Genomic DNA, 19082 nt, shown 5'->3' on the forward strand with positions numbered 1-19082 from the left:
AAATCGAGCCTACTAACTTTCTAATTATCATGAGATCAAATAAATCCCCTCTACCTAAATTACTACATATATATAATTTACCACACAACTATAGATATCTCTATTAAAAACAGTATATAGCGTCATTTTATTGACTCGTTGAAAATATTTATTGACACTTTGTAAATATCAAATGAGCTTTCAATTGTTATTGCTTTTGCTGGGACAACTTTTCAAACCGCATTTATCAATCAGCTTTTGCTTGCAACAGAGGAATATAACTGTAAATATTGATTCTACCACACTACAACGAGTAACGACCACAATTTCCCGGCCCTTTCAATCGCTAAATGCAAAAGTACTCAATTAATTTGTTCGACAACTCATAAATGGGTGTTAATTTTTCACATATTACAAAAGCCAAACTTTATCCAATTTACATAAAAAAGTAGGGAAAATAAAATCACTTGACACACGCAGAACTTTATGAAAACCGCAATATCCAACAGCCGGCAGGCGTTTGTTCTGCCTTTTCGCTTTCACTGAGCTTTCGCACAACCTTTCGAGCCAATTTCCCTAGTTTGCAGCGCTTTCCTTTCACTATGGTGTGTGTATAAAACACTTACTTCTGAGTTTGGTGTGTGTATAAAACACTTACTTCTGAGTTTGCTGAAGTTTGTAGTTTTATTGTTGTATTCGATTTATCGAAGTTCTTACTAGTGATTTACGCATCTACGATTGACTTGTCCTGACCTTCGCAATGAAAGTGTCGTTCGTTCGTGGGAGTGGGACAACACTGAATGGCACAACAACAACTATAAAGCAAACGCCAACAATTGACACCAATAACAAATTTTATCGAAGTTTAACAACTTTTACTCATTGTTACGAATTTTCGACGCTTTTGTTTTTCCTCTTTCTCAACTTATTCTGATTCACTTATTATTCCCTCCACCCACTTGTGAGACATGCCGAAACGCACGCTGGCATTTTGCTAGAAACTTAACGAGGACATTTTTCGTATCCATGGTGAAAGTTTTAAGTGCGTAGAATTTGATGCTCGTCACCGTTGTGGCAAATGTATGTATGTATGTAGTTGTGAATACGCTGGTTCCACTGGTGTCCTTGTCAATGAAGGCAAAATAAATTCGTTTGTAGGGAGAAATTCGAAAATGAAGAACCGCAGTTGTTAAAAAATCTATGTAAGTGATTGCTTAAGTGGCAATAAGAATTCTGTGTACCACAAGTTGAAGTTTATTTTCAGAGGATAAGTGGAAAAGAGAAATGCAATCAAACGTTTGGAGCTTTAATGAATTTTGCAATACGTAATTTAAAATATAACATTCGAAAGCTTTAAAAGCTTCGAAAACTTAAAGCTTCAAAAGCTAAAAGCTTCTAAAATTTGTTGAAGCTTTTGCTAATTATGGAGAGCATAGCAGCAGTTATGAATTGAAAAGCTTTCATGGCTCTCTAGTTACGTACTAAAACTTTCGATTCGTTTGCATTAATCGTTTTATTCCATACTAGGTATTATCTTAATCATTAATTTTCTTTCTGAGTTTCGATTGCAATAGAATGAAAACAAGGTAAGTGATTTCACATATCAAAAATTTTATTTTTTTAATTTCATTGATTTTTTGAGCTTTTATGTTTTTGGAAATTTTTTAGAAACGATTTATTATACTAAAAAATCGTGTATAAATAGGTCAAATAATTGCAATTTATTCACTATGTATCCACCCTAAAGTTTATTAGCACTTCCATATATAACTAAAATAGGTTGACTATATTTGCCGTAAACTCAAAGGACAAGCTCTCAAATCGTCTAAAAGCAACTCAAAGCAAACGGAGTGTTTTATTTGCTTAACTTTTGTAGTTTTTGTAGCTTCGTTGCTATATTTGCTACCCACTAACTGTCGCTGGAGGTCGCACACCAAAGATGGGTCACCAACACGTGCACAACACACATATTATTGCCCGCGTGTTGACTTTTTTCAGTGTGAAATTGGTTAAACTCACAACGCTGATTTACCTTTTCAACTTGCCACAACAACAGCTTTGCGAGTTTGCTTTGCTTTCGCACAGGACTTTGAAATACATGCGCTGAAGCGTAACCAGTTTTGCGTTTTAAAATAAATTTTTATGTTTTATCCCCCAGTTTCTCACTCATTTCCTTGCCTTTTGCCATTTATTTGCTGCAATGTGCTTCCTTTGTGTGTTGCAACATTGAAATTTATTTAAAGATTTTTTATTGGGTGAATTTACGGTTTTGGATTGTTGTCGATTTTTTAGCTACTTAATTATTTAAGGAAACTCGCCCGTGTTTATGTACTGAGTGGCTAAGCTTAAGTTGCATGCTTCATTCGCCGTCTTGCCACTTAATCATCGAAAACCAAAAGTCAACCGAACTTTCAAAGTGAAAACTTTCCTTTGACATTTCATTAAATGCACTTTAACAGTACACCCACATTAATTACACACAAATTACAGTTGACATACTTGCCGCGAGCTATTTCAAGTAAAGTTTTGCTAAGCTGTCACACTCACTAACCGGCTAACTTACTTGGTGAATTTCACAGCTTACTTACTTCACAAAAACAATAACAAAATACAACAAACTATAAAAATTAGTTTCTCACTCACCTTTTTCCTCAAAGTTGCCGCTCAACTTAATGTCGATCGTCTCGAAGTAATCCCGCACGCTGTTGCATTGTTCGCGTGTGTTCAAAATCTTGCTGGTCGAATCGCGTTGCAAGCGGTGCCTGTGATGTGCGTGGTGCTCCTGTTGTTGTTGTTGCAGTTCATGATGTGCATGAAAATGATGAGCACCATCGAGATGCTTCGCCTGAGCCACCGTTGGCAATGCCAAACAACTGCTGGCCACTAAGAGGGCAATGCAAACTTGCAGCAGCGTGAATAGTGGGAGTTGTTGTTGTTTTTTCTGATTTGCGGCATTCCGTTGGCCGGCCATTCCGGCGGTTGAATGGGCCATATTTTTACGTGTGATTTTATGTATTAATGTAATAAAACAACAACAAATGTATGCACACTTTTCACTTGCTTATTTATTGTTGTTGTGCGGCTTTCGAGCGACTAATGGAGCTTAATACGTCTAAAAAGCGATATTTAACTTTTTAATGTGCTTTAAATATTCTTATTTTTGTTGTTGTATTTTTTTGTTATTTTTTTGTTATTTCTTTTATTTTTCGGGTATTCTTAATTTGTATGTTGTAATATCGTCGGCAACACGCCTTTGATATCGCACTATGCAAATAATTCACAAATCACGTTGCCTTTGTGATCGGCCGCTATCACAAATACATAACACAAAACTGTAAAAAGAAAACAAGAACAACAATTAGAAAATTAAAATAACCGGTTTTTTGCTTTAGAAAATTTGTGCGTTAGACGACTTGTTAGCCAATTAATTGATTTGATTAAATTTTAATTTCACAATGAAACAATTTTATGTTGCACGAACACTGAATACTAATATAAAATCTATATTTATATATGTAAATATATTATTTATAAAAAAAATTTCACAATAAAAAATATCGTATTAAGAAATTTCTTTTTTTCCTTCAAAAAATCACGCGTATTCTTATAACACAACTTGCCACCTGCGGTTGTATGTCTCACAAATATGTTCACTGTACAAACTTTCTTATTGCTTGTTATTATATATTAATATGGTTTTTGTTGTTAGCAGATTATTTTTAAATACCACAACTTGACGCTAATTGTGGCAGAAACCAGCGCCAAGCGTTTATTTTTTCCCTCTGCGCAACTTTCTTTCGATTATCTATTATGCCTTGAAAGCGTTGCACTTGCGTTTATTTTTAGCGCCCGCACACCTTGTTGCTCTTGCCTTTATATAAGTAGTTGTGTCTGAACAGCTGACTGCCGCTTTTTTCGCTCGCGCGGATAACAATGAAAGTCACGCTGTTGACAGCCGGTCGCTTTGTGTGGCACACAATCGAAACGCTTCCGTACACGCTTGTCAATAGCTAGCTAAATTAAGCTGAAATGAACACTTGGCGACAATGCGCTTTGTGTACAACTGAACGCTAAAGCGTTTTGATAAATTCTTCTTGTGAAAAAGTCACAATTTACACTGTCTTAAAATTTTTATTCGCTTAGAGACTCTTCCCTTTATTTTATTTATTGCTTATTGATGCGAACGCCTTTATTTGCTGGTGCTTGTATTTCTTGTCTTCTATGTTTTTAACTGTTATTTACATATAGGCTGTTAGGTTTGACCACGCCAGCAAGCGTCTCAGACAATAGCACGCTAATCGTGCAAGTCCAATTGACCAAGCGCTTAAGCATTTAACGCGCGACAGCAGCTTTCTACAGCACCTAGCTACACTAATGCTATCTAACCACGCGCATTCACAAGCGTTTATTCACTTACGTGTGCGTCTAATTGAATTTAAGCAACGCGTCCGACGGCCGCAAGTAAAACACAAATATATCCGCGACTAATAAACTGTCGTTTATCTGGGAACCAGCATTAACAACACCAACAATGTCAGCCTTGAAATCCAACGCAGAATCACTCTTGCCAACAGGTGCTACTTTGGACTGAGTAGGCAATTGAAAAGTAAAGTCCTCTCTCGACGAACCAAAATCAAACTCTATAAGTCGCTCATTATTCCCGTCCTGATGTATGGCGCTGAAGCGTGGACGATGACAACATCCGATGAGACGACTCTTGGGGTTTTCGAGAGAAAGGTTTTGCGCAAGATTTATGGTCCTCTAAACATTGGCAACGGCGAATACCGCAGACGATGGAACGATGAGCTGTACGATTTATACGACGACATTGACATAGTTCAGCGAATAAAAAGACAGCGGCTACGCTGGCTAGGTCATGTTGTACGGATGGAAGAAAACACTCCAGCTCTGAAAGTATTCGATGCAGTACCCGCTGGAGGAAGCCGCGGAAGAGGACGACCTCCACTCCGGTGGAAAGACCAAGTGCAAAGTGACCTGGCTTCACTTGGTGTTTCCAGTTGGCGCCAAAAAGCAAAAAGGAGGAATGAGTGGCGCGCTCTGGTGGATTCGGCTATAATCGCTTAAAGCGGTTCCTACGCCAAATATATATATATATATATATAATAAACTGTGTAGATGCTACAAAAGCAAAGAATACGTTTAGAAAAATGTTAAAAAACGCTCGTACGTTTGTTTATCTCCGCGACGCTGCGCGCCAGGCGGCACAGGTAACGCGACGTAACGCGTCTGCAGTCAACGCAAGCAGCGCTCAAGCGTATGAGAACGGCAAGCAGACAGCGACGCCACCTTTCTTTCTTTATTCTTCTTTTATTACACTTGTTCGTAACGCTGTTGACTGATTGGTTTTTACTTTTTTACGCGCTTGATTCTGATATTTTTTGCAGTTGCTTTGTTTGGCACGTTTCTTCGACCGTCCGCTCTGCTGCGTGCGCGTGTTTGTGCTGGCGCTTTTAATGTGCGAAATTGTACATTAAGCGAAACGCTTACAGAATCTAAATAGAATACGTAATTTTGTCTGTCCTAAACTATTACACAGCGCCCGAAGTGTTCTACAGCAGCTGATTTTTGTTTTTGATTTACTTGTTCCTTCACCGCATATGCGCTTCTAATAACACTCAAACGCTTTGCACTAAAAACACACACAGTTTACACTTTAGCTAGCTATTAAACTCTTGTTGGCAACAGCGCTTATGCGTTTCCAATTGTTGATTTTGTGGTTGCTGTTATTCTGATCATTAATCTCTTGCTCTCTATTCAGTATTTTATTCTGCTTTTCATGCCTGCTTTGGTTATTAATCAAACGCTTAGCAGAAGAGTGACAAACCATCCACACTAAATCGCAACAACTCAGCGGTCAAATAAGCGCAACAACAAAATAAACACAAACACAAAAAGTTTAAGTTCACTGAAGTTGGTCAATGCGCTGTCAACACTGAGAACACTGCAGCACTTTACAAAAATATACTAAAAACAACAATTTAATTAAATTTCAATTTACGCTAAACACTGTTTAACACACACATTTCTAATTTACAATAACAATTAGATAAATAATTTATTATTTGTAACCATTATTTTTCACCTTTTTGCTCGTCTTCAAACGCACTCGTCACTAGCAGAGACACTCGTTCCACGATGCCGCTATTTCTTAGATTATATATTTACACACTTCGTGTTTTTTTCACTTATATTTTCTGCTTTGATTCTATTATTTTGATTATTTCATTTGTATTTTTACAACACTAATATATTTCTTTGCCTTTTCCACTTGCGTTTAATTATAAACGCGATTCGCAGCGCTCTCGGCTCCGCATTTGCTGGCTATGACTAGCGCACGGTATTTCTTTTTTAGCTTTATTTTTTTTCTTTTTTTCTACTCTGTTTAAACGGCGGACTAGCGTTAATTAAGCGCTACTACAGTTGCACACGTCCGAACACTCCGACAACTCGTTGGCGTATAGCGTTTGAATGGCAAGAATTTTGAGAAATGTTCGTTGCTGTTCGCTTCGAACTTCGAACTTAGTGGTTCGTTTGGCACATGTTTGTGGTTGCTTGTTCGGTTGGGATGTTCGTGTTGTGTGTTTGAGTTTGAGCAGAGTGCCGGTGAAAATTGATTATTGTTGGCTGTACAGTGGTGGCCGTAGTTAGTGACAGTTGAATATTAAAGTTAACAACGCGCAAAAAAAAACACAAACTAATTAAATTATGTGAATAAAAGTAAAAATATTTTAAAATATTTTTTTGAAAAATACAATTAAATAATTATTTGAAAAATTTGAAATAACTTCCAATGTATTCACATGACTATAATGGTTATTTGAGATTTTAAAGTATTTTATGTGAAAAGGTATAAATTTATCCATATCAAGATCATTACAACGATAAATTAATTTGAGTAAAATTGTTTAAAAATTAATTAAACATTGTACAGGCGCCCTTAGACGTCTGAGGAGGGTGATAAGTAACCAATATAATTATACCAATATACTGACGTCGTGGACTTAGGAGAGATGGAGACTTACTTTCGTAAGGCTGAGGTCACGGGTGTCATACCTTCGACGGCCAAATATACCTTGGCCGCCTCAGCAAACATTTGAGAGGCTTGAGCTATCCAAGTGATATCCATCGTCGAATCGTCTTGTCGCGAGGGGATCTGTATCTTAACATAACTTTATTTAATATTCCATAACCAGACATCATTAAATAAAAATATTGAATGATTCGAATCCATCTTGAATTTACACTCACGCCAATCAACCACATATTGATTTGAAAAACAGGTACGGAAGGGCTAAGTTCGGGTGTAACCGAACATTTCATACTCTCGCAATTTATTTATTTAACTTTATTTATATTATATAATACACAATTTTACCCACATATTCGTCATATATATTGTATAAAGTCCATTGAAAGTTGGAAAACCTAATATTAGGTTAGAAGCACCGAGGTCCTCGTGTTCGATATATGGGGCCTTAAAAACCTGTGGTCCGATTTCAGCGATTTTTAGAATGGGGCTGCCACACTATTAACATAGTATTTATGCAAAGTTCTGCACCGATATCTTCACTAGTGCTTACTTTATATATTGTAAAGTAAACGATTCAGATAGTCTTCAAAGTTCTGGTATATAGGAAGTAGGCATGGTTGTGAAGCGATTTGGCCTATTTTCACAACATATCATTGGGATGTTACTATTACAAACCAAGTTTCATTGAAATCGGTGGAGTAGTTCCTGAGATATGGTTTTTGACCCATAAGTGGGCGACGCTACGCCCATTTTCCATTTTGTAAAAAAATCTGAGTGCAGCTTTCATCTGCCATTTCTTATGTGACATTTAGTGTTTCCGACGTTTTTCGTTAGTGAGTTAACCCACTTTTAGTAATTTTCAACCTAACTTTTGTATGGGAGTTGGGCGTGGTTATGATCCGATTTCTTTCATTTTTGGACTGTATTAGGAAATGGAAAAAACGACTGCAGAAAGTTTGGTTTATATATCTCTATTGGTTTGCGAGATATGTATAAAAACCTAAGTAACGTCCACTTCCCCAAAAAAATTACATCCAAATATGCCCCTTCATAATGCTACCCTTTATACCAAATTTGATTTCCATAGCTTTATTTATGGCTTAGTTATGGCACTTTATGTGTCAGTGGTCCGATTTTGCAACCTTCCTATGATGCCAAGAAATAAGTGTGCCAAGTTTCATCAAGATATCTTAATTTTTACTCAAGTTACAGCTTGCACAGACGGACGGACGGACGGACGGACGGACGGACAGACAGACGTTCGGATTTGAACTCCACTCTTCACCCTGATCACTTTGGTATATATAACCCTATATCTAACTCGTTTAGTTTTGGGTGTTACAAACAACCGTTATGTGAGCAAAACTATAATACTCTCTTTAGCAACTTTTGTTGCGAGAGTATAAAAATAGTGATATTTCGACCAGTCGAGTTGGAACTAATTATAAAGCTTTAAAATTTTTAAGTCTGCTCCATATTCGATTTAAGATATTACAACTGCTCAATATTTGTGAGTCACTGCAAAAGTTTAATGGTCTAAAGGAAAAACTCCAATTAGTATAAAACCATTACGCAGTTTTCTTAGAAGTATACCCGTTTTTATGTTCGTCAAGATTCACCGCTCATTAGCTACACATTTGATATATTAATTAATACGTGAGCTTTTATATTTCAAAATACATTGACCACTGCACGCCGTCATAAAAATTTCCTAGAAGAAAAAATCCTTAAATTCCTTACAACTAATTTACCCATTTGTAACACGGAAATTTAATTTAAACCTCTTAAGAAGACTCATCTAAAGAATGGAATTGTAAGATTGCAACGTTATTACGAAATTAAGCTTACAAATGAGCCGCGCTACCGCAGGCTTTAAGATTCATATTCACACCTCGCCACTTTCCCACATTCATTTTCGATTTTTTTCAAGGCGTCTTTCACTGCCGACATAGAGAGAGATAGTGAGTAATCGCGGAGGCATGCCTAGTTCCAGTCGAGTATTTCCTTTCCGTTGAATATTGAGTTCAGATCGAAAGTCAACGAAGGGCAGGCAATAAAAGATGGAAGAGCAAAGCACCGAACGTGCGAACAAAGCTGAGATTGAAGTGAATTTATGGTTGGCAGGAGGAAACATCAAAACGTTGATTTGAAATTAAAAAGCTGTCACATCATTAAGAAAAAGCTATAATTTAAAATATGAAACCTTTTTAACACGTTAGTGTCGTTTTGCTCTAAAGTGTTTCTCATAAACAAAAAACACTGACAAAAGAAGATATTTATACATACGTATATATTCTAAAAACGAAGGCTCGACCAGAATTTCTTAAACCGACTATCGGAAGAACTTTGCTACAACAGAACTGTGGTTATGGAGACATAATAAAGCGGTGATTCTGAAACAGAGTCGAGATCGAAACCTATTCAAGTATAATAAGTAAATCTTTTCCTGGATCTTTATGACCAACTTTCTGTCTCTAGTCAAGATTAGACCTTGATTAATCAAATACTGGAATGGTATTTATATAAGGCAGAATATTGAGGATTTGAGTTTCTTCAAACATTAGCGAAATCTTGACTGCTGATCCCGCTCAGATGAATTCAAGCTAGACAAACTCAAGATCATCTTCATATTAACCATAATTCCCTTTGTCTCCTTCAAACTAAATACGATTTCTATATATAAAATCACAACAGAATATTTAAATATATTTTCTCAAGGCAAAACTAAGTAAAGAGGGCCAAAAAGAATTCAACTACAGAAGAAGAATGTTGAGAAGAAATGCTGCCAGATTCGTGTTTCATCTTTGCATTGTTCTAGTGCCGCGGTCCTTTTTCGAACTCATTTGGTCATTCGTTTTTTTCCATTGCGCCAAGTGCTGCGATTCGTATTACCAACAAGCAAGACGCAAGTCGCCTTCTACATGGACTCTCGTACATGGTATCAACAATACCCGCATATAGCGAACATCATGTGAGATCTGACCCCGGTGTGCTAAGCAGCGCTCCTTCTGCTCACCTGAAAGGTATTTGACATGCGTGTCTATGTGTGCGTTTCCGTGATTGCTTGTGTGTGTATGTGCGCTCACAATGTTTTCTCGTCTAACAGGTTCCAGTTTGGCTGCCACACAATGGGCTGCTGGTACTCAGCAGAGCGTCGACATTCCTGACTCAGCTAGGCCGAAGCCAAGAACAAGAAGGTGAAGGCTGCTGCGGCAGCGGCAAAGGAGGCGTCGCGTTCGTTGCCAGTGTAGTCAGTTTCATTTTATTTGCATTGCATTTTTGTACATACATATGTGCATATTTTAACGTATGTATGTATACCACATTTGAGTTTCTGCAATTTCGCCATTATGGCCGTTTTGCTTTGTAGTTGACTAACTATTGGCTGCCAGAGTGGCTGCTCACTGTCTTCTTTATTGAAATTGGAGAAGTTCTTGCCGGGTTAGGTGTGCGCGGAAACGTGAAGCAGAAGGGGAGGAGTGCAGGTCGAGGTAAGTTGCGAATATTTTTCGCTTGCAGCAGTCCGTGTTGCATTCATCCTGTATATGGTTATTGTTAATTTTAGTTTATTTTGCTGCTGTTGGAATGTATGAAATTAACGCTTCATTTGCAAGTTCAACCAATGCATGCAGAAACAATGAAATTGAAGCTTTTATTTAACATATTCTTTTCCGTGATTTCATCGGGAGCTTTCATGCTATATAATATGTCATATTTGTAATGCAATAATGATATTATTCTCCTGCTATGATTCAGATTTAGTAACATAGTATTCTCAGGCCCGATATTTCCTTCTGTACTGAAATATCTGAGCACCATGATTAACCCTTAACTCAACCTCAGATTAAATACTAAGTTCCCTCCTAAATAACAGTCCATGTAATTATAAATAATCTTCAACTGGAACTTAACGTAAAATATGGATCCTAATCATTCACCCACATATTCGGGAAGATTTCCAAGTTACTAACTTTGTATCATTTCAGATAACTTATTTTTTGTATGTATTATTTGTTAATACCGATTTTCTTTCCTTTAATAGGTAGAGTGAAGAGGAAATGGCTGGAGAAAGTCAAGTGTTAGTCTCAGCTACTTGCCTCTATAATTTCTTACGGTTAATCAAGACTCTGTGAACTAAAAAAAAACTACGTATTAGCGAAATTCGTCAGAGTGTTACCAACGAAGTTCATTTGTCCTATAATTTGCTCACCGATCTAATATATACATTTCCCCTTAGCTTAGTCAGTTAGTTGCAGAAATATTGATTTTTTAACACACATTAACACACAAACTCATACCACACATACTCGTATATATATATACGAATTCACTCACTGCTGCCAAGTCATCTTCGAATTGTCCCAGAATCACCGGCTGACGGACGCTGAAACATAAAGCGATACAAAAACAACAACAATTGGCATTCATTCAACGCAAAAACTTATCTATTCGATTAAGCGAACGAACAACCATGATGCATCCATCATCTCGTCTACACCGCAGCGCCAACAAATACTACAGTTGCATGCAACAATACAGCACGCAAGACAACCTACATATGGGATCCGGGCGGAAGCAGAATCGGAAAATCGCAAAAATCAGTTAATTCATCAAAGTGTATTGTAAAATCAACTCATCACCCCTTCACCCTTCCTTTTGCCAACAGACTGGACACAAATCCGCGTGAATTAAAAACAATCGCACTTTTGATAGATGCCTGTGGGCTGTCGAACAGACTGCACTTGTGCTGCTTGCTGTATGTGTATGTGTGCGATACAGGAGATTGTGTTTTCATGCTTGAATCGGCATCGATAGCAATACATTGAACGGACGCACTCACCTTAAAACCCCTCAGCTGGTTATGAAGTTAATTCAGGACACGCTCCACTCCGCGTTGGGGACATGGTTCCACTAGACAGTTCAGAACAACCCGATGGGAATCTCACGAATTCATATCCTACCCACTCACTTGAACGCTCGAACATATTTAGGCGCACTTGGAGCTGAGCTGGCCTATTGCATGTCCCTCTACAGCTGCATTCTCTCCACTCCACCTTCCTCCCTATCAGCAGCAGCGTCTCTGTACATATGTATTATTATTGCCCATCTGATTGTACTCTGACGAATTGCGTGCTCCTGGCCATGACAGGCGAGTGAATTCTCAATCAAATCGATTTCTCTTGCAATTCGTAAGATTTCATAGCTTCGCCAGCCCAATTTGGCTGATTATCCATATGAAAAGTGTGTGTGTGGAGTGAGTTGGTCAAGGGTTGTGTGGCCTACTGGTGCCAATTGGCGACTGATTTTGATTTTGTTCGCATACAAACGTCATAAAACACTTCGATAAAGCTCAACTCACAAAATGAAGAAGAATCTCAGCAAAATCATCTTCGGTATCGAAAAACCAGAAAAAAACATTGAAAATAGTATAGCGATCTCTTACTTGACATTCCTTCAAGTGGTCCTCAAAAATGTGAACAAACCTAACCTCATGTAACCCTTCAATATGTAAAAACAATCTGACTTCAAATTCTAATTTTCGAACTATTTTACTCGCGTGCTATAAATCTTTTAAAGATAATGTTGGAGTATGGACGAAGTTATCGAAGCAATTCACTTAGCATTCTAACGCAAACTTAGATTTCCTTAATACATTTCTGGAATGCCAAAAAAATTTGCATATTCCACAGCCAGCATTTCCCAGAAATCGCGCAGAATCTTGTTGTCACATACCTGACCACAACGAAAGAGAAAAAGAAAGAAAAAATCGCTAAAACAAAATCATTGAAGCGCTGCGAGTAATAAATAATCACAATGGTCGGCTTTCAAATGCAAAACTTGTCAGCGAGCGAAATGCCAACAAAGGCGAGATTTGTTTTAAGGACGAAGAAGTGCAATGAGGGCCAGAAAAGCCAAGAACGGCGCTGAAAGGAAAAACGAAACCAAAATTTATATGAAAAATAAAAAAAAACGAAAAATGCTAAATCTTACATGCCATTGCATTTAGTATTTATAAAAAAATGCAACAACAATAACAGCGCAACAGTGGAGATGAAAAATTCCTCAACTTTGTTGCATGGCAACAGCACGATTAAGAACAGCGAGTGGCCACTGCAACATTGTGTAGGCCCATGCGAAATCTTTCCAAATAAAAGAAAATAAAATGAAATCGGTAAAAATAAAATATTGAAGTACTTGAATTTTGGGAGGCGCGGGGGGTGTGTACGCTTAGTCGATGCAATGCGCGGCGTGTTGCGATACGTGGCGTTAACTGTATTCTTATTGTGCCAGTTGCCATTGTGGTGTGTGATTCAGTTGTTGTGTGCTTTTTATTATATTTGCTGCTTTGTAGCCGCCTCTGCGTTGTGCTCATGCAGAAACCTGCAGAAGGATTTTGAATTCACAGCCGCCGAACGAGCGTGAGAGAGATATGTAAATACATCCATTTATATGGCTAAGAATATGTTCTCCTTTACTAAGCAGGATATTACTTAGAATACCCACAGGTAGAGCAAAACTGGAGTACAAAATAAATCGACTATATTATTTTAAATATACAATTTTTTCTACAAATTACAGATTTCTACTTTTCGAACAGACTGGATTCCTATTTATCGAAAATGGCTTCGAGTAACCCTTCCAGAGATATCCCGAAGCTGTCTGTGGATAGTCATCTTAAGACCAAGATCATGTCAAACCAGTCTTACTGATTGTATAAAGCTCACCGACAACTTTGGAGACTTTTCGAGGTGGAGTTCAAAATTGTAGAGAGTAGTCTCATTCTTGATTTTGGTATTCACTGAACTAAACTAATTTACCAAACGTATTAGGACGTCTATTTTCGTGTACAATCCGAATAAGTATGTATCAGATTGTAAAACTGTTCCAAATTCCAGACGAACTTACTAGTTTACTGCATCCATTTCGAGTTCTTGATTCGCATGAATTGAAGCTGTATTAACCACATATTTATACCTGAATCAGACCTTTTTGATTAATTTTTGTACAACTATCGATTGTACCTAGGAACCAGTTGGAAGAACCACCATCGTCCACATTTCTTCTCACAGTTCTTTACTATTGACTATTGTTGGAATGAATCTCTCACGACAAGATAGCGTCACGCCAATGAATTCTTTAAAGTATCATTTTTTAAAGTGACCAGTCGGAAATGACCGTTAAAAATATTTCATTGGTTAATATTATTCTGAGCTAGCAAGCTAAGATTAAAAATTGAGTTTATACTCGTATTTATATTCCTCTCCTTTATCTAAAACTAAATTGCAGCCTGCAGGAAAATAAGAAATAAATCAGTGTATTTAGGCATTGATGTAACACAAATGGCAAAAACAGTGGAACAAAGTTTTAATCATAACAAAATATTGAAATAGCTGAGAGAATAAGGAAGGACCTCTGTACTATCATCAGCCTAAAGACTCTTATGGATCTGTAAGATATTCCAATGTGGACCAATGAAAGCATCAACTTTAAACGAATTCGTCTTCACTTTGTCTCAGAAAACTTCTTTTTCCTTTGCTACCGCCAGCTGGTACCACTATAAATACTTTAAGAGTCAATAATGAAAATCTTTTTCCAAAGCCACCTCTTCTGAGATCGTTATCCAACACAATTTTTCACCACATACTATCAAGGCGACTTGTAGAGCGCTTTGCTTCTAAAATGTCTTTTCATCACAAAGTAGATCTTACTTTATTTAACTTTAGAACTATTACTGATTCTATATTTAACATTTGGTTATTTTTTAAATGAGAAACCAATTCGAATGCTTTTTTAGTTCGATATAATGAAGTTGAACGAAATGATTCCACCCTCTCTGGATTATATAAAATAAAAGGAAATTGTAATAGCGACTTAGCTTAGCGTAGTGGTGAACTTTGAAAGATCCATGCCGAGATAAATATAGTCGGATAGCTATTAGACAAGACAAGGAATTATTTTGGAGAGCTAAAAGCTATTTTTTTATATTCGAGAATCTTCAAATCGTACACTGTGATAGCAATTTTATTTTTAGCATTTGCGAAAATCCAACTGTGCTCAGCCACCTTGAACCGCAGAGTGCAGCATGTTCCTGCAAAGGAGTATTTTAGACAGACAACAATCGCCGGTCGACAAGCAGACTAGCACCCAACATAACTGGAATATGTGCACATACAAACGCTCATTGTCACAAAGTTGCCGACGAGCCTATGACAATTATATGCACTCGTGTGTGTATGTGCACGAGTGCAGGGAATGCGTTCTTAGGCTTATCATTTTCAAGATCTCACCTGAGCAATGCCATTCGGCTTCATTTGCTTTGCTGTGCACTCGCTTCGATCTGTTTGATGCCACAACATTCAATGGAGAACATACACACCGACACGCAAGGAATTCGCAATGAAATGAAAAATACGTTGAATGCGAATGAAATGGAACTGCTTCGACCACAGACCAATGGACGACAATGTGTATATAGGCAAAAAGCAACAACTACAAGAACGAAAAGGAAGGATTGCAATTGAGGCAATGGCAAGCGTTTCATTTTATTGTTATTTTGTTGTTGTTATTGGAACTTGTAGGCCGACCATCACAACTAAATCATACACCTCATTGCAAAAGCTGTCGTGGTTGCTTTTCCTTTTTGATTGGTACTCACAATATAGGTATGGGTACACCCATTAACATATGCTGTGCTGCACACAGGTCCCCTTTCACATGTGATCGCACAAGAATTTGCACTTATTTCTTATTGAAGTCACAAAGTTGCATTTACACTCAAGCAACTCAGGAAAATACGTCAACAAAGGAATATCCAATTTGGCTTCAATTGCTGCAACTCGAGTCCCCATTTTATTGCATTGCATTTTCGCTTTGCCTTCATCTGTAGGTGGCTTTAATGTGCGTGTTTGAGTTTCGTCGCAGCAGTCTTGCATTACCGCGAGTCACCCTCCTGCTCCTTCGTCTCTTTTTCTTCTTACTTCGTGAATTGCAAATATGCAGGTATGTGGGTTCAAAAGGTGCGTGCCGCATGTGGCGCAATTCTCTTGTTCCTGTTGTGTTTCTTTTACTTTTTTACCATTAGCGGCAGGGGCACTGAGCACTTCTAGATTGAAGGGTTCTTGCTTATGCCAATGGCTTATGGTTGAGTCATAGGGGTTTGACATCGTTATAGCAACAATTTCATGAGTTCGATTCGACTAAAAGTGGAAGGTAGCTGGCACTTGCCACAGGAAGAGTTGTTATTCTGACTATTCTTTACCAACGAAAATATCTATAAAATGCCATTGATATTACTATTCGAAACAAAAAAAACGCTTGTTCCAATAAAAAAAATTAAATATTACATCATTAAGTGGTATTTGATCTTCACAAAAACCTCTATAAAAAATATAATTTTGGGATATATGGAGTGTCATAAAGGAATATAATTCCTTTTACTGAAAATGCTGCTAGAAAAGCTATTTCCGATATCTAAGAATATTGTTGGATGTCGTCAATGTATTGAAGGAATGACTTTTTTATGTACTTGGTGAGCGAATTTTTTGCTAAAGCATCCCAGTAAAAATTGCTTGGAGAAGATTTCGCTGTCCACGTAATTATCTCAGAAAAAATCTCATATATTTCCATCAATAATTAATATTTTCACTTTTCAAATAATGTATGTATGTAGCAGCCTTTTTTCGGTGCTGTTGTACATTGATTTTCTATGACCATGGTTTTCGAATTCACCGCAAAACATTACCTAAGTTAGTCATTCGCCGACATATCGCAGTGTCCCTGCTTGAGTTTTGTGATTTAGAGCTGCATTTGGCGCCGCTTAGACGAATAAATTTGGTGCAAAACTTTGAGAAAAAACCAATGTGCCAACAAATAATATTGTGTATGCACACATGAGACCTTCGTCGATAAGTTTTGAAATACCGTACAAACATATTATTATAGAAATGTCATGCATTTTGCTTAGAATGTTAAAAGGTTTGGTTAAGTTAAGATAGAGGCAGAGATGGATAGATAGATAGATAGTGAGATGTAGAAAGAAATAGCGACAAAAATGGATGCAGAGAAATAAATAATATAAAAATAAAATTTTCTTGTTGGAAAATGAACACACCTGAATATTCTTCAAAAGTCTTGTATACAGATATATTTCATATAACTGACCAGAGTATAATAATTTACTAACGCAGTCGTACGTATGAAAACTCTCCCAGAACAATGGAATATCTTTTCCATAAAAGTCATGCTTTTGAACATGAAAAATTTTCTTTTGTTCTTTAAAAAATACATTTTCTGATTATTCGGGACTCGCCAGTGTATTTTTTCTTAAACAATTTCTTTGAATCGGAAGTTTTCAGATACCATAATAAAATATCATACTTGCCTTTTTCAAGATACCACCTTCGCATAAGTCGAGTTAAGCCCCACTAAAATATTACCACGGAAATACTCTGCTTACAAGTTTCAGGAACATCCCCAATGTTTATTCGTATATATTGTACTGTATTTGAGAAAACAGTGAAACTTAATAGACAATAAGAGGTAATGAGTATAAGTAAAATATATGACTTCTAGTTATATCGTATACATACATATATATTTTATTTCTACATATTACCTCATATTTTTCACAAAATGGACCAGTCAAACACTTTATTCACATCATACACAATGTTTTTTTTAACCAATACCAATTTTAGTCCATTTTAAAGATGTTTTGTCTCAAACCACCGATTTCCTATTGGACACTTGCTCACGTCCATTTGATGTTTAACCACTTTGTGCTCAATTATTGTGTTTATCATTTGCAGTTTCCTCTACTCCATTTACTTCCCACAAATACACTTATGCACATTTCTTTTTCATTTAGTATTTACTGCTGTTTTGTTTTCTTTGTGTTTTGTTGATGTGGAATGAAATGTGGTCCTGCAAAAAATCTATGATTCATTTATACAATTTATGGCAAAATTCAATTTTATGACTTATTTTCAACACATTTACAGCTTTCAAATAAAATAGTTTATAACTAGTAAGAACTGCAAACACAATTTGTCAAGTAACAACCAGTTGATTTACTACGCTATGTCTGTCAATTCTCAGATTTCCTTACCAATCTCATTCCAGTTGGGTTATAGAGCACAACCACTGGACAAATAGTTAAATCACACTGGAAAATACTTTTATATTTTTGGTAATTTTTTGTCATTGGATTTTAGACAGCAATTTCTAAACATATAATAGCTTACTCATTCACTTCTCATTGAAGAATTACACACAAAATTCAGAAGATGTCATATCGGAACCTTCAGAAAATATATTGAATCTAAGGATTGATAACTAAATCAGATCTAACAGGATCTCGAATATAGCCTATGACGTACCGTAGTTACCGAACTATACATATGTCGCTCCCGCTTACCCATTTCTCTTCTATTTCTAGGTTAGCGATTGCTCACATGCTATCAGAAAGCCAAAACGAATATCAAGTACTTATAAAACTAATCCCGTTCTCTTACCAAAGGATTGTACCATTGCTTAAGATCTTTGATATAACGGGTGATTTTTTTGAGGTTAGGATTTTCATGCATTAGTATTTGACAGATCACGTGGGATTTCAGACATGGTGTCAAAGAGAAAGATGCTCAGTATGCTTTGACATTTCATCATGAATAGACTTACTAACGAGCAACGCTTGCAAATCATTGAATTTTATTACCAAAATCAGTGTTCGGTTCGAAATGTGAAATCCGCTTTTTTATCGACAAATTTTGTTCAGCGATGAGGCTCATTTCTGGTTGAATGGCTACGTAAATAAGCAAAATTGCCGCATTTGGGGTGAAGAGCAACCAGAAGCCGTTCAAGAACTGCCCATGCATCCCGAAAAATGCACTGTTTGGTGTGGTTTGTACGCTGGTGGAATCATTGGACCGTATTTTTTCAAAGATGCTGTTGGACGCAACGTTACGGTGAATGGCGATCGCTATCGTTCGATGCTAACAAACTTTTTGTTGCCAAAAATGGAAGAACTGAACTTGGTTGACATGTGGTTTCAACA

General features: G+C 36.9%; 1 protein-coding gene across 6 annotated transcripts in view; it reads right to left on the reverse strand.

Annotated features, from left to right (window-relative positions):
* The window catches only part of LOC105219966 (division abnormally delayed protein), a 279272-nt gene that overhangs the window by 132537 nt on the left and 127653 nt on the right, over positions 1–19082 (reverse strand). The window contains exons 2-3 of one of the 6 annotated variants that reach the window (XR_008471101.1): positions 4397–6082; positions 2623–3311 (exon numbers count right to left, since the gene is read on the reverse strand). The exons of 2 other annotated variants lie outside the window; for them this stretch is intronic. Coding sequence is in view for 1 of the 4 variants with exons in the window: in XM_054230186.1 (XP_054086161.1) it covers positions 2623–2971 (349 nt within the window). In the remaining 3 variants the exon portion in view is untranslated. Of the gene's footprint in view, positions 1–2622; positions 3312–4396; positions 6681–19082 lie in introns of those variants that run through there. 3 more of the 6 variants (XR_008471103.1, XM_054230186.1, XR_008471102.1) reach the window with 3 other exon arrangements.

The sequence above is a fragment of the Zeugodacus cucurbitae genome, chromosome 4 (assembly GCF_028554725.1).
Source record: "Zeugodacus cucurbitae isolate PBARC_wt_2022May chromosome 4, idZeuCucr1.2, whole genome shotgun sequence".
Classification (NCBI taxonomy): domain Eukaryota; kingdom Metazoa; phylum Arthropoda; class Insecta; order Diptera; family Tephritidae; genus Zeugodacus; species Zeugodacus cucurbitae.